A 15,352-nucleotide genomic window follows, 5' to 3' on the forward strand; every position below is an offset into this window, starting at 1 on the left:
AAAAAATCCTCTCTGCCCCATGGCAAAATGAGTAGAATTGCATTCATGTATTATACATAAATTGCTACGTTTTCTCTCCACCCCATGGGAAAATGAGTAGAATTGCATTCATGTATTATACATAAATTGCTACGTTTTCTCTCCACCCCATGGAAAAATGTGTAGAATTGCAGGAAATTTACTCCACCGTCAAGAGAGTGGCCACTAAAATGTTTTGCCGCGGGGTGACAAATCTCACGTAGGGTCCCCAAAAGGCTGTAAATAAGATACAAGGAGTTTGAAGATAATTCAAGTATACGAACATCAGTCTAATGCGATAATATCTGAATCTATTATCATCACTGTGATCAGAGTCAATGCTATGCAAAAAAAAATAGGCAAACTAGTTGATTACACAGAGTGTTTATATATATATATATTTTTTTTTTTATATATATACAGTATATATGAAGTGAATGGATTAGTTAATTTTCTTCTCACTTTCTCTATGAATCYGGTGTTTTGGTCAAACAGTTGTCTCTGTATGAATACAGTGTTTTTACCAGTCTGTCTCCCTGTCTCTATGTGGTGATTTAAAATTACATGGGTTTTGCTGGGGGGGGGTCAAGGATAATTAATTGAATTAATTAATACATTTTATTACAAGGCACTTTGGCTGATTCCATTTGGGAATAAAGGGGTGAAAGTGGGGTCTCCAGATTTTGTGACCCACCTCTCCTCCCTTCTTTGGATGTTTCTATTCTCCAAGGTGGTTGCGGCTGGGTGTCTGGCATCTCAGAAYCTGGGATCTTTCCTAGTTGCTCGTCTGTTTGCTTGTGGAATAGTCATTTGTCAGCCTCCTGTTCATCTCTCTTTCCATCCTTCCACTTCTCCCTCAGCTCATCCCTCCTTTCAGTGCCTCTCTCTCTCTCCCACCCTCACTCTCTCTCTCTCTCTCTCTCTCTCTCTCTCTCTCCCTCTCTACCCTCCGACCCTGATTACAGAGCCCTGGGGACCTGTCACTCAAATCTCATATCATCAAGTAAAAACCCATCTATCCCATCCTTTTGGCATAGCTCATCTCCCTGCCTCTACCGTCCTTTCTCTACGTCCTTTAAGCGCCTCTTCTCCCTGTCCCGACATATCCTTTCCTTCTATCTCTTTCAGCAGAGCTAAACTTCTTTTCTCTCTCATCTCCTCTGCTTAACTCCACCCGTACGCTTCCAACAGCATGTCTTCCCTCCTCTCTTTTTTATCCTATCTCTTTTCTTTCTCTCAATGCTTTCAGCGAACCCTGCACTTAGCTAACCCTGTGCTGCGTGGGCAAGACAAAAGCATGACCATTTGATATGAATAGATATGAGGTCTGCCTGGTAGTTCATATCAGTATCATATCCAGTGAACACTTTTCTCTGTAACCATTCCTTTGGTTCAGATCATCATTTTGTCTCTGAATATTTTGGTTATGTGTATCTGACATGCAGCCCTTAATCTCATTCTGGTCTTCTCCACAGGCCATTATGCATTACTCATCTCACGTTATCACGTCTATATTTACCATTGTGTTTTCTCTGTGGTTGATGGTGGGCCACTGGGCCAGTTCAGCCTGTTCATGTTCAACATGTAGATACTTTTGTATATATAGTGTATGTGAACACCTCTTTAAGTTAGGGGATTTGGCTATTTCAGCTACACCCGTTGCACACAGCCATGCAATCTCCATAGACAAACATTGGCAGTACAATGGCYTTACTGAAGAGCTCAGTGACTTTCAACATGGCACGGTCATATGATGCCACCTTTCCAACAAGTAGGTGCGTCAAATGTCTGGCCTGCTAGAGCTTCCCCGGTTRACTGTAAGTGCTGTTATTGTGAAGTGGAAACGTCTAGAAGCAACAACGGCTCAGCCACGAAGTGGTATGCCACACAAGCTCACAGAATCATCTGTCCTCAGTTGCAACACTCACTATTGAGTTCCAAGCTGCCTCTGGAAGCAACATCAGCACAAGAACTGTTCGTTGGAAGCTTCATGAAATGGGTTACCATGGCCGAGCAGCCGGACACAAGCCTAAGATCACCATGTGCAATGCCAAGCATCGGCTGGAGTGGTGTAAAGCTCGCCGCCATTGGACTCTGGATCAGTGGAAACGCGTTCTCTGGAGTGATGAATYACGCTTCACCATCTGGCAGTCCGATGGACGAATCTGTGTTTGACCGATACCAGGAGAACGCTACCTGCCCCAATGCATAGTGCCAATTTGGTGGATGAGGAATAATGGTCTGGGGCTGTTTTTCATGGTTCGGGCTAAGCCCCTTAGTTCCATTGRAGGGACACTACAGCATACAATGAAATTCTAGACAATTCTGTGCTTCCAACTTTGTGGCCACATTTTAGGGAAGGTCCTTTCCTGTTTCAGCATGACAATGCCCTTGTGCGCAAAGCGAGGTCCATACAGAAATGGTTTGTCGAGATCGGTATGGAAGAACTTGACTGGCCTGCACAGAGAATTGGACCGCCGACTGCAACCTGGACCTAATTGGCCAACATACTTGGCTGAATGGAAGCAAGTCCCCGCAGCAATGTTCCAACATCTAGTGGAAAGCCTTACCAGAAGAGTGGAGGCTGTTATACAGTGCCTTTGGGAAGTATTCAGACCCCTTGACATTTTCTACATTTTGTTACGTTACAGCATTATTCTAAAATGTATTAAATAAAACATTTTCCTCAGCAATCTACACACAATACCCCTTAATGACAAAGCGAAAACAGGTTTTTTGACATTTTTGCAAATAAAAAAACAAATACCTTATTTACATAATTATTCAGACCCTTTTGTATAAGACTCGAAATTGAGCTCAGGTGCTTGATCATCCTTRAGATGTTTCTACAACTTSRTTGGAGTCCACCTGKGGTAAATTCMATTGATTGGACATGATTTGGAAAGGCAAACACCTGTCTATATAAGGTCCCACATTAAAGGGTATGAATACTTATGTAAATGTCATATTTCATCTATTTAATTATTATACATTTGCAAAAATTTCTAAAAACCTGTTTTTGCCTTGTCATTATGGGGTATTGTGTGTTGATTGATTTGAAAAATGTTTTCCTTATCAATTTCAAAATAAGGTTGTAATGTAACAAAATGTGAAAAAAGTCAAGGGGTCTGAATACTTTTCKAATGCACTGTTACAGCAAAGGGGGGACCAACTCCATATTAATGCTCATGATTTTGGAATGAGATGTCCATACTTTTGGTCATGTAGTGTATGTCCCCCCCACTTCTAAAACCACAGTTGCGCCCTTGGTGTATAAGAAGTAGTTGTACTGAACTCAGGGCAAGCTCTTAGTCATCCAGCGGGGTATTTGGTACAATGGGTTAGAGAGTCTCTCTCTGGGTCTTTCAAACAGTTAATCCTCTTATGTGCCCCCTGTAATGCGCACACGCACACACACACACAGGCATTGACGTGTGCACATACAGGCACAAATCCAAAGGGTATCCCACAAACACATACACTCACACTTTTACTCGCATGTAATCCTACTACTATTGCCTGCTACTGTGGGTAACATATTCATATGGTGTTCTGCTACAGTTATGCTACAGTACAGTTCAGCGCTACATGCCCTTCCCTGATAAAGTGACCAGCTTGGATTTAGCTCGATAGCATTGAAGCCCTTTGTGTACTGATATGCCTGTGTGTGTAGAGAAGGCCCAGGTATGACTTTGACTCTGCAGGAGGCTGCAGGGACTCTGCAGTAGAGAGGGGGAGGTGCAGCTGGAAGACGGGACTGCTGACTAGGTAGAGTAGTGTGGCTGTGATTGTCCTCTGGCTACCCTTGACCCATTTCTGCCTCCTATCGTCACACCACATGCTCAGCATACTGCATGCAGCAGGATCAGGGTCTAGTAGTGGGAGCTCTGTCTTTGACCGTTACACTCACATGTTCACTGTGTGTTCAATTCAGTGTGTACATGTCAGTGTTTGTAAATTGAGTGTCTGTGTGTGTTTCTGCAGGGGTGCATGCATGTGTGTCCTGGATAGACTTAAAGAAGACTGATGATAACCGCAGAAACCCATGGGAAATTATCTGTCCACTCCAGTGCCTGCTCTATCTGTTCCACTCACTTTCCCCCCATCATCCTCTACCTTACCCCAATGCCCTCATCCCCACTCCCCTTCTGGTCCCGTTCCCATTTCACTCTCCCTAGGCCTCCCTCCCCACAGTCCCCAGGCCCCTAAGATTCATCTGTTAACATTACACCCCACACCCTTACCCCACTGTCCCATCTCCTTTCCCCTCCTAGGCCTCTGGTCTGGATGTACTGTAGCCCAGCAGAGGGGCAGCAGATGGGGATTGATGACCAACAGTCCCCCTGACTCCCCCAGGTCTGTTCCTATTGATCCCTGGCTGTTTGGCAGAGGAAGGCCAGAGGAGACAAGGGACCAGGAAGGCTGATGGAAGTGTGTGTGTCTGTTTGTCAGAGGAGTCTGATGGGAGGAGCTATAGGAGGATGGGCTCTTAGTAATGACCTGAATGGAATCAATGGAACGGAGTGTTTTATGTATTTGATACCGTCCGCCTATAGTTCCTAACATCAGCCTCCTCTGGTGTGTGTGTCTCTGTGATTAGTGACTGTGTTGTCGTCTGTGTTGTCATCTCCTCTCCTCTCCCCTTCACTCCTCAGTACTCACCCTGTCTATCAGTCAATGATCTCTATCTGCCTGACATCACTACCCAATCATTCAGCTCTGTCCTGTTCTCTCCTCTTCTCTCCCTGCGAGAGATATCTCACTATCAGTTCTCTTAATGTACTGTTACTGACAGCGGTAGGTCCATTCCTTAAGATCTCCACATGCAGATAGCCCCTTATGTCTATGATATAATTAAGCAGTAAGGCCCGAGGGGGTGTGGTATATGGCCAATAAACAATGGCTAAGGGCCTGGAATACAGCCCTTAGCCGTAGTATATTGGCCATATACCACAAACCCCTGAGGTGCCTTATTAATATTATAAATTGGTTACCAACGTAATTAGAACAGTAAAAATAAATGCTTTGTCATACCCGTGGTATACGGTCTTATATACTACGGCTGTCAGCCAGTCAGCATTCAGGGCTTGAACCACACGGTTTATACATGTGGTTATATATCTGAGATGTTTTATTCTAAATCAAATGTTATTGGAATGTATAAAATCACTTTTCAATCGTAGTAGACATTATAATGGTGATGTAATGTTTACCTTGGCATTCCCCTGTGTGTGTGTGTGTGTGTGTGTGTGTGGTGTGTGTGTGGTGTGTGTGTGTGTGTGTGTGTGTGTGTGTGGTGTTGTGTGTGTGTTTGTGTTGTGTGTGTGTGTGTTGGTGTGTGTGTGTGTGTGTGTGTGTGAAACTAGTTGTGTGGATCAAAAGCCACTGGATAAACAACCATGTTGTTACAGTGTGTGTTGTTTGGACAGCATTGACATGTGTAGGTGTCTGTCATCACATCTGTGTTGTTTCAAACCCAACACTGTGACTGGGTCTGATCTGTGATCTCACTTTGGTCTAACACTTAATGTATGTGGGAGTGTTGCTTTAGTCTTAGTGGTTAAGGAAATGTAACTTTCATCCCTTTCAGATCTCTGATGCATTATCTGTTGCATTACCTTCAGTAAGACACATGTCAGTGGTTTAGCTCGTTGACGGCCTCTAATCAGTGGGGGACCCTGAGGGCCTTCTAGTCCTTCAGATCATTTCTTTTAAATAAAATGTTGCTTTAATTTCAACTTAATATTTGTAATAATTTTTAAGATCTTCTGATTTCATCTCTTCAGTTTGTGTTGGAAAGAGAATACTTTCCCTGGGTAGAAAAATCTAGCTAGCTCAGCCAGCCATTGGGTAGGCCTTCAGAAGCTTTATTAGAGCAGAAATTTGGAGTGACAGGTGAATGAACCAATCACATTTGGGTGCAATGGGTGGGACTATTTGGGGAAAAAACATGAAGGCCTAGACATGTCACTACTGATGAGCCAATAGTGAGCAGTAGGCTAGTTTCCCCATGCTTTTGTTGTAGTCTGTGTGACAATGGCGGCAACTGTAGCAGGTGTTATTGAGGAAGATGTGGTGGCTAATTTGTTAGCAATCTTCATTTTCAAGACTAACTTTCAACGAGAAGTTAAATGTTGTGCAGAGGGGGAGGCCAAATCCAGCACTGTCAGGATTGGTGCAAGGAGGAAATAACTTTTGAAAGGCATTTTCAAGCTGACAATTATAAGTGCTATCCATAGATGACTGTGTGTGATCAACCAAGAAGTTTTWGTGCTGGGATTGTCTACAAGAAGTCAACCTGGGCCAGTACTGGTTTCAAAGATCTAGCCAGTTTTATGAAGTCAGCGCTGCCTAATAAACTTACAAACATGCACATAATTCCTCTCGCTCTCCTTGTTCAGATGCTGTCAGTGCAGTGCCTCCCTGTCCCACTGGTACTATCAGAAGGAGGGCCGACTCTTCTGCAAGAAGGATTACTGGGCCAAGTTCGGAGAGCTGTGCCATGGATGCAACGACCCCATCACAACCGGCCTGATCATGGTAAGATAGTCTTCCGCCACAAACAGCACAGTAACTAGATCCTCCTGACTACAGTACTAGAGATCCCTCTCCTCTGTGTCTTCACCAGTCAATCTCTCTAATCAGCCACAGACTTGATACGACACTCCTGTTACAGTCTGTCGGATATGGTTTCCCCCAACAACATCCACACAGAAACACTGGTCTCCACTTTACAGTACCTGTAATTATACCGTATGCTTTACACATCCCTGTAAGCTTTCCAGGGAGAGTCATTAACTGTTGTTTAAGTAAAGAGAACAGTCTGAGAGGAGAGGTGGTGAAAGGACATGTGGAGGATGGACATAGTCTATGATTTTCCCTTCTCTGATAAGGGGTGTTGTGTTGTTCTGAAATGGATTGAATAACTTTACTAGTCACTAGAGCAGGGGTCAGCAACCAGACAGATAATATTAAAGCTTCCGCCAAGAGTACTTGGAAATATGTCAAAGTCTACATTGTGAAAAAGACACGCCTGTCTGCTTTGCATAAAGAGCAGATAAAAACGTGAGTGTAGCCTGTGAGAAATAATGTTAATTGTGCGGTAACCATTTGCATTCTCCCCAACAGCAGCATGTCACACTTTGAAATGTGGTATATTACCATCATGCCATTTGAAGTGGGATTTCACCTGGTTTTTCTCTTTAGTATATCAAAATGGGTGAAATATTGCAGTGACTTAATCCATGTTTATGAGCTATGTTATGTTCAGTATGCCATAAGGGTTGCCCACGCAGACAGATAGAAATGGAAATAGGTATTTTGTATTGCAAATCAGCCGTAGGCAGGCGGCATAGGCGGCACATGAGTCTCAAGTTTGGGGAAGCTAATTTTCACCATAAAAATGCACTTTTATAATAAAGCATTCCATTCATCATCACTTTTGCAGAYTTATGTAAGATAGCCTACTATTCCTAATGTGATGAGTAGATTGGATAGTCATAATTTAGGCTAATAATATAACTCAATCACTGTTTGCAAAAAAAAGACTGTTAAATGCATGGCTGAGCACGTAGAGTAGGCCTAAACTATAGGCTACAGTGCCTTCAGAAAGTATTCATAGCCCTTGACTTATTCCACAGTTGGTGTTGTTACATGTGTATACTAGACAGCACAATGTGCAGTACAAGACTAGGGACTCGGTTTGTTTCACTTTAACAACAAACTACCTAGTTAGATAATAAAAGTTTACAGTAGTTTTCCTATTCATATCTGGATCCTGGGACGCAGTTCGCGTTAACGCTGGGACCGCTGATATATGTCCCAGGATCCGTGCTCAAACAAGGTGGTACTACATTGCCGAAGCAGCTAGCCTAGCTGCTAGCTATCAAGCTAGGCAACCTGGTCTACTATTGCCGGATACCAAGCACGCTAAGCGGTTAGCCCTTGTGGCTAGGGCCGCACTTCTATTTGTCTCGGGTTTTAGGACTACTGATTTCCAGAGTTTTCTACTGCCGGCGTCTCTCATTTCATGGAGTGAATAGTGGACTCGTCCTACTATTAGTACTGTCATGCCTCYGAAAAAAAGACAAGGATCACATCTCTTCTGGGCAGGTACGTGAACTCTTGGAGAAGTAGAATGTTTTCTTTAAGTAAATTATACTTCAGCAGGAAAATAACTTTAAAAGCTTCGTACAAATGATCATGGAGTCTAGACGGCTGGACTACCTTACTAAAGATATACAAGACATTAAAACAAGCCTTCAGTTCACACAGAAGGATGTGGATGTATTGAAGACCACACAGGATACACTTTCCAGAAACTGTTCCTCTATGGCGAATGAAATCTCCACAGTCAGGAGGGCCTCCAGAACATGTCTGGGAAGGCAGCAGAATGAAATCTCCACAGTCAGGGAGGGCCTCCAGAACATGTCTGGGAAGGCAGAATGAAATCTCCACAGTCAGGGAGGGCCTCCAGAACATGTCTGGGAAGGCGGAATGAAATCACCACAGTCAGGGAGGGCCTCCAGAACATGTCTGGGAAGGCGAATGAAATCACCACAGTCAGGGAGGGCCTCCAGAACATGTCTGGGAAGGCAGGAATGAAAATCTCCACAGTCAGGGAGGGCCTCCAGAACATGTCTGGGAAGGCGGAATGAAATCACCACAGTCAGGGAGGGCCTCCAGAACATGTCTGGGAAGGCGGAATGAAATCACCACAGTCAGGGAGGGCCTCCAGAACATGTCTGGGAAGGCTGATTACCTGGATGGACAATCGAGGAGAAATAATATTGTAACAGATGGTATCCAGGAGAGCCAAAGTGAGACATGGACTGAATCAGAGGACAAAGTTCGAAAGCTGTTTTCTGAGGAGCTACAATCGGATCAACATGTTGAACTGGAACGTGCTCACCTGTCTGGGAAGCCAGGGGTCTCTAGTGGTGCCAATGGTGGTACCAATGGAACCAGACCAAGGCCAACTGTAGTGAAATTCCTCAGGTTCAAGGATAAGCTTGCAGCCCTTGAAAAAGCAAAATGCCTTAAATGGCCCTTCATCTTCATCATCTCAGATGCAGTCCGTCAAAGAAGAAAGGAACTAATACCAGCTATGAAGGGTGCAAGAGAACGAGGTGACATGGCATATCTGAGGTATGACAAATTGATTGTTCACCCTCCCTCCCAAGGTGTTAGGAGGAGTGACAGACACAAGTAATTCCAGCCACACACACACACACACACACACACACACACACACCCACACTGACTGAGTATCTCTCTCTCAGATTCCAACTTCTGATTCATGTTTGGACATAAATACTGTAAATCTACCAAAGAAAGGTCTGTTAATTGATCACTTGAATATATGCAGTTTAAAAGGAACCACCAGCTTTCATATGTTCTCATGTTCTGAGCAAGGAAATTAAACGTTAGCTTTCTTACATGGCACTTTTACTTTCTTCTCCAACACTTTGTTTTTGCATTATTTAAACCAAATTGAACATGTTTCATTATTTATTCGAGGCTAAATTGATTTTATTGATGTATTATATTAAGTTAAAATAAGTGTTCATTCAGTATTGTTGTAATTGTCATTATTACAAATAAATAAATCAAATCGYCCGATTTTTGTCCTCCAATAATCGGTATCGTTATCGGCGTTGAAAAATCATAATCGGTCGACCTCTAATACATACAGTACCAGTCAAAAGTTTGGACACACTCCAGGGTTTTTCTTTATTTGTACTATTTTGTACATTGTGGCTTGGTCTTTTACCAAATAGGGCTATCTTCTGTATAACCCCCTACCTTGTCACAACACAAYTGATTGGCTCAAATGCATTAAGAAGGAAAGAAATTCCACAAATTAACTTTTAAGAAGGCACACCTGTTAATTGAAATGCATTCCAGGTGAATAGCTCATGAAGCTGGTTGAGAGAATGCCAAGAGTGTGCAAAGCTGTCATCAAGGCAAAGGGTGGCTACTTTGAAGAATCTCAAATATAAAATATATTTTGATTTGTTTAACACTTTTTTGGTTACTACATGATTCCATATGTGTTATTTCATAGTTTTATTTGTCACGTACACATGGTTGGCAGTTAATGCGAGTGTAGCGAAAWGCTTTTGGTTCCGACACTGCAGTAAGATCTAACAAGTAATCTAACAATTCCCCAATAACTACCTAATACACACAAATCTAATGGGGTGAATGAGAATATGTACATAAATATATGGATGAGTTGGATGCGTCCGTGTATCTATGCGTCCGTGCAAGTATGTGTGTCATTACACTCAGCCCTCTGCAGTGCAAGCTCAGTAATGAACAACCCACCCAGTGGAGGTCAGCAGAGTCCAAAGTGAATCAGAGATGGCAGCTAGCGCTCACCCTGCCCTGCCCTGCTACATGCTACCCATTACCTAGTCCTCTACAGGGCCAGATGTATCAGTCACATTCCCATTTCAGTGCAAAGACACCAGCTATTGATTGACGTTTGACCGCGGTTCAGTTCAACCAAGACGGTCAGGCAATCACRTTATCACAAAGATGTCAGACCAATGGTGTTATAGACGGACGGACTGACCAACTGAACTGAATGGCAGACAAGGTCAATTTCCTCTGCTTATTTTCATCCCCTGCACKCTGAACGTGTGGCGTGATGCAGTCCAATCCCACACTGCCCACCCTTGGCATCCGGCCAGCCAAACAGGGCAGACTGCATTTTTCTTCAGGCCACATTTTGCATCCTCTGAAAGAGGGTAGTGTTTTGGTTGTTGGAGCCGGGACATAGAAAGCACTCTAAAACAGTGTGATGCAATGTGGGTATGACTCACAGTCTKGCTGCTGATTGAAATGTTAAATTGATTAGGTCGTTTGGGTAGGAGAAGAGAACGGCATGAATAGAGACATTTCTCACCATGTCACTGTGACTCTGCCTTCGATGAGTCTAGAGCCTCAGAATGGATCATTGAGAAATTATCAATTTCTCAAACAGCTTAGTTTAATTCCTTCCGCTCTGGTATAGTGTTGCAGTGTCCGGTGGGAGTAGGTAGGCTATGCCCCTGCAGGTATTCTAACGGGGTCTTCATGACCCCAAGGCAAGCATGACAACCACAACTCCAAGAGAATGAACTCCCTTTGGTGGTTAATAATACATTTGAAGGCCAGGATCGTTTCAGTATTGTTATCAGTGGATGGATATTGGGAAATAGACATATTTTCAAGATACTTTACAGTACATGAAATGTCCCTCCATTACGGACAATCCCAGTTTAGCGACATCTTATAACAACTCTCACTGGTGTGAGACAGCACATTGTTTAGGTGGGATTAGGGTTGTTTTCTAAGTGTCTCATAATCATCTCTATAGTATCTGTTGGGAAAGACACTCACTTTCAGACATTAAGACTGTAAGATGTTCCGTTTGTGACCATGGTGATTGAGCAATAGTCAGTGAACGAAAGTGTCAGATTGTGAAGTTTGGGTGGAAGTTGTTTTGTTTGTGTCTGATCAGAWATGCCTGGGGTTTGTTGGAAAGTAGGCTAGAGTTACTGTAAGGGTTTCAGCATGTCAACATAGAGGTTGAGCAACAGTGGTAGCAGGAGTGTGTGTGAAATATAGAAAGGGGGCTTAGCAGGAAGGAAGTGTAAGGTTATAGTGAGATGGAATTGACTTACCATGACMTCCCTGCCTTGTCTTGTTTGCCTGCCTACAATGACTTTGTCAACATTTTCCATCCCACACCATAGGATGGAGAGATCTTTGCATTTTCACACGTATCCACGCACAACAATATGAACTTCAACCTGGTCTGACACTTTGATGAGCGTCTTCAATGAGAACACCATCATTTATGACATTTTTGTGACATTCAATATTATTAGCTTTTTATTGGGGGTTTTCCAATGATGTTATATGTCGTGGTACATTTACATTCCTCCCCAGTAGAAACCTGTTTCAAACAACTTCACTTAAAAATGGAAACCACCTCCATGGATTTTTTTTTTCTTCCCCTACTAGTGAAATTTCCCAAACATGGTGTGTTATGTGACTGGTCTCAGTGGGTTGTCTTTGTTAGCTTCAAACAGCTACATTTTAGTCCTCCACAAAGCTACATTTTGAAGGAGAGCATCAATAACATTGTCCAGCACTTGTCTCGTCCACCACCGACGTCTGCCTGTCTTCCCTCCTGAAGACACAGGCTCTCTGTAGTGTCATTTTTTACTCCTTTTTAAAAAAACGTTTTGTCACTCCTTAGGCTGTCGTAGTGCAGAGAGGAAGGAACGGATTCTATGAAAAAACATGACTACCAGTGGTTTTCAGACTGCTCTATCCATTTGGTATTTTTTATTTAAACTGTCTGGTTTGGGTTAGTATGGATACTTCTTTGAATGAGTCAATCAGTTGGGTAGTAACCTTTTTACTCCTTGGTAAGAATTAGCCTCTCTACCAGCCCTTTCAGATATAGACAATAAAGCTTCATAACAGTCAGCCAGTCTTGCCGCCTGGTTAGTTTTAGCCTAGATGCCTTATTAGATTTGGCTGTCTGGTTGTGACCGCCTGGTTACATGTAGGTGATGTGACTGTTCAATGGACCAGTTATCTGTCCTGTCACCTTTTGGGTGGTTGGCAGGGCTGCTCTGAAGCATTCAGGCTGCATTAGACTGAGTCTGAAATGGAGCCCTATTCCCTATGTAGTGCACTACTTTTGACCAGGGCCCATATGTGCCATTTCAGACACATCCTCAATCGGTTGTGTGTGTTTTTGATGTGAGGTCCATCAGACACTGCAGATGCCCCGGCCTTTCTCTATTAACATCTGCCGAGTCAGATGGCCCCAGGCAGCAGCTGGTATAAGAGAGAGGGGGGAGAGAGGAAGGGGGGCGAGCGATGGACTGAGGTGAGAGAAAGCGGGAAAGTCCGACACAGAGAGAAAAGSTGAGTAAGAGAAGGAGAGAGCTAGAGAGATAAGAGTGAGCAAACAAATGGGACAGCAGGGATAGTCATCCAGCCTGAAACCAAGATCGCTGTCTGTCTGTGACTGTAGCACCTGGACAGGATCACTGATGCTACAGTCCCTAAATAACATGTAAACACACCCCCGCCACGCCCTGGCCTGGTCTGGCACTCCACAATGGTCACTGTGTTCAGCAAGTAATCACGTTATCATGTTATGGTGTGATGTGGTGATGCGTTATGTTCCTCAGCTTCATGTTTTACATTTAAAGAGCAGAGAATATTAACCATTACTGTGTTCTTAAAGGCACAATCTGGGATATTTACAATGGCCATTTCAATTAATGATATACATGTAACTGCCAATAGAGTTCCTTTATGTTGGCAGTTACCTGTAGGTTACCCATTTGATTCTTGAAGAACAAAAAATGTATAACAGCCTCATGAGCTTAGTACAACTGTCTTACCCTATCATAACCCCAATTCTAAGGTTTTATTACCTCATTATGGTGTTGAGTTTTGGTCATCTTCCTCTTAGGTCTTTGATGTTCCAGGTGGTTTGTACAGTAGATTGCGTTTAGGTTTTAAAAAGTATGTTTGTACTCTAATCTTCCAAAATGTGCTTTTACAGATGTAGGATCTTAATTTGATCACCCAAGAAATGTTAAACGTGTAGTTTATTTGAGGTTTAAAAAGGCTTCGGAATTTTGTGATTTCCACTGAAATTTCAGACTTGATTTTCCCATATGAAAAATGTATCAACCCCTACTAAAATGTCCATGAATTATAATCCACATTTCCTGTTGCTGCAGGATTATTTTCCCGCTGTAGCAAATTGGCTCAGATTAAGATCCTACATTTGTAGAATCAGTCTGTCATCCTCCCCACTAGTACAGTAAGCCCTTTAATGCAAGCGATGTTAGATGACATGGTGGTGTTGCGTGAGGGCTTTGGCTGGCCCCCTTTTTTTATTTTACATTTCCGACAGAGTATTAAATATGATCGCCTGTCAGCTGTGACTGAGCTAGAGGAGGTTTGGAATAGGGGGACTAGGGAAAGGGGGATGGGGAAGAAAGAGGGAGAAATATAGGAGGGGGGTATTTTCTGAAGACATCAGAGAGGAGACACAGCCAGCAGGCGCATGGGTGGGCTGGACCAGGCAGGAAACGATGAGGTCATAGAAACAGAGAGAGAGAGCGGCTGCCGCTTGTTAGAGTGAGCGAGAGAGAGAGAGAGCGAGAGAGGCAACGAGGGAGGGAGGGGAATGAGCAGCCTGTGACATCGTTTCAGAGATGAGCTCAGTGGCAAAGGCGTGGACAGCTCCTCTTTCTCTCTTGCTCTCGCTCTCTGCCTCATCCTTTTCTCTCTCTCTCTCATTTGGCCTCTGCCTCTGTGTTGTTGTGACAGCAGTGTGGGCTCACCAGAATGAACTAGTCTTGCCGGGAGTAGAGTGGACTGTATAGGAAAGCAGCAGCAGGGAGGCTGTCATGGTGTCAGATTTATTTTTCTGGGGATTTTGCTGTCTCAAGCTGTGGAAAAGGGACAGAAAGGTAAGATGGCTTTCCCTATGTAGACTGTGATGGAGTGAAAGGGCTTGGCTAGCTTCAGCCGGTTGATTGGCAGGGTGGCACTCGGGCTGTCTCAAGTGGCTTGTGTTGAGTAAGCAGGCCTGATTCTGCTGTGTTTGTGCTTTAGGTCTCCATCTCTCTCTCTATTGCTTGTTTTAAGTAGAAATAGAACATCAATATTGATATTGTATCGTCCCTAAAATGATCGTGTTAAGAGATGTTCATGTTGAAATGGTTGCAATGATCTCTAAGAAACTGGGTCCATGATATATACATTTTTTATTTCATAATTTTTGTCTTTTGTTTCATGAAATAGACATGAGCCTAGGCGGTCACATGGTYTATATTTAGAGTAGGTTCTACCCGAGATAAAGCATACTTTGAGCCCCAGCTACAGTAGGCTAGGCTTGTTAAAGATTGATTGTAGTGCTGAGATGTACATATACACAGTATAAACACACAGGCACATGTATACGCAACCACACACATGCACCGTATAGACAGTACAGTGGTTTCTCTGTGCCTCTACCGGATGTCCACCTACCTATCAGATGGAACTCAAAGCTTCATTGACTGACCATGAAGTATCATGCTGATTTCATTAACAGCAGTCCTAAAGCAGTTGTGGCTCATCATGATGCTGTTGATGCTACAGGATGGCCTTAACATGCTATTGATGCTACAGGATGGCCTTAACATGCTGTTGATGCTACCGGATGACCTTAACATGCTATGATGCTACAGATGGCCTTAACATGCTTTGATGCTACCGGATGGCCTAAACATGCTGTTGATGCTACGATGGCCTTAACATG

General features: G+C 43.4%; 1 protein-coding gene across 5 annotated transcripts in view; it reads left to right on the plus strand.

The window, feature by feature from the left end:
- limk1a (LIM domain kinase 1a) overlaps window positions 1-15,352 on the plus strand; it is a 526,526-nt gene that overhangs the window by 28,765 nt on the left and 482,409 nt on the right. For 4 of the 5 annotated variants that reach the window (XR_011474875.1, XM_070437482.1, XM_023980651.2 and 1 more), the window contains one exon: window positions 6,420-6,558. Coding sequence is in view for 4 of the 5 variants with exons in the window: in XM_070437482.1 (XP_070293583.1) it covers window positions 6,420-6,558 (139 nt within the window). In the remaining variant the exon portion in view is untranslated. Of the gene's footprint in view, window positions 1-6,419; window positions 6,559-14,234; window positions 14,520-15,352 lie in introns of those variants that run through there. The other variant, XM_023980666.2, reaches the window with a different exon arrangement.

Source organism: Salvelinus sp. IW2-2015, linkage group LG4p (assembly GCF_002910315.2).
Source record: "Salvelinus sp. IW2-2015 linkage group LG4p, ASM291031v2, whole genome shotgun sequence".
In the NCBI taxonomy this organism is placed as follows: Eukaryota; Metazoa; Chordata; class Actinopteri; order Salmoniformes; family Salmonidae; genus Salvelinus; species Salvelinus sp. IW2-2015.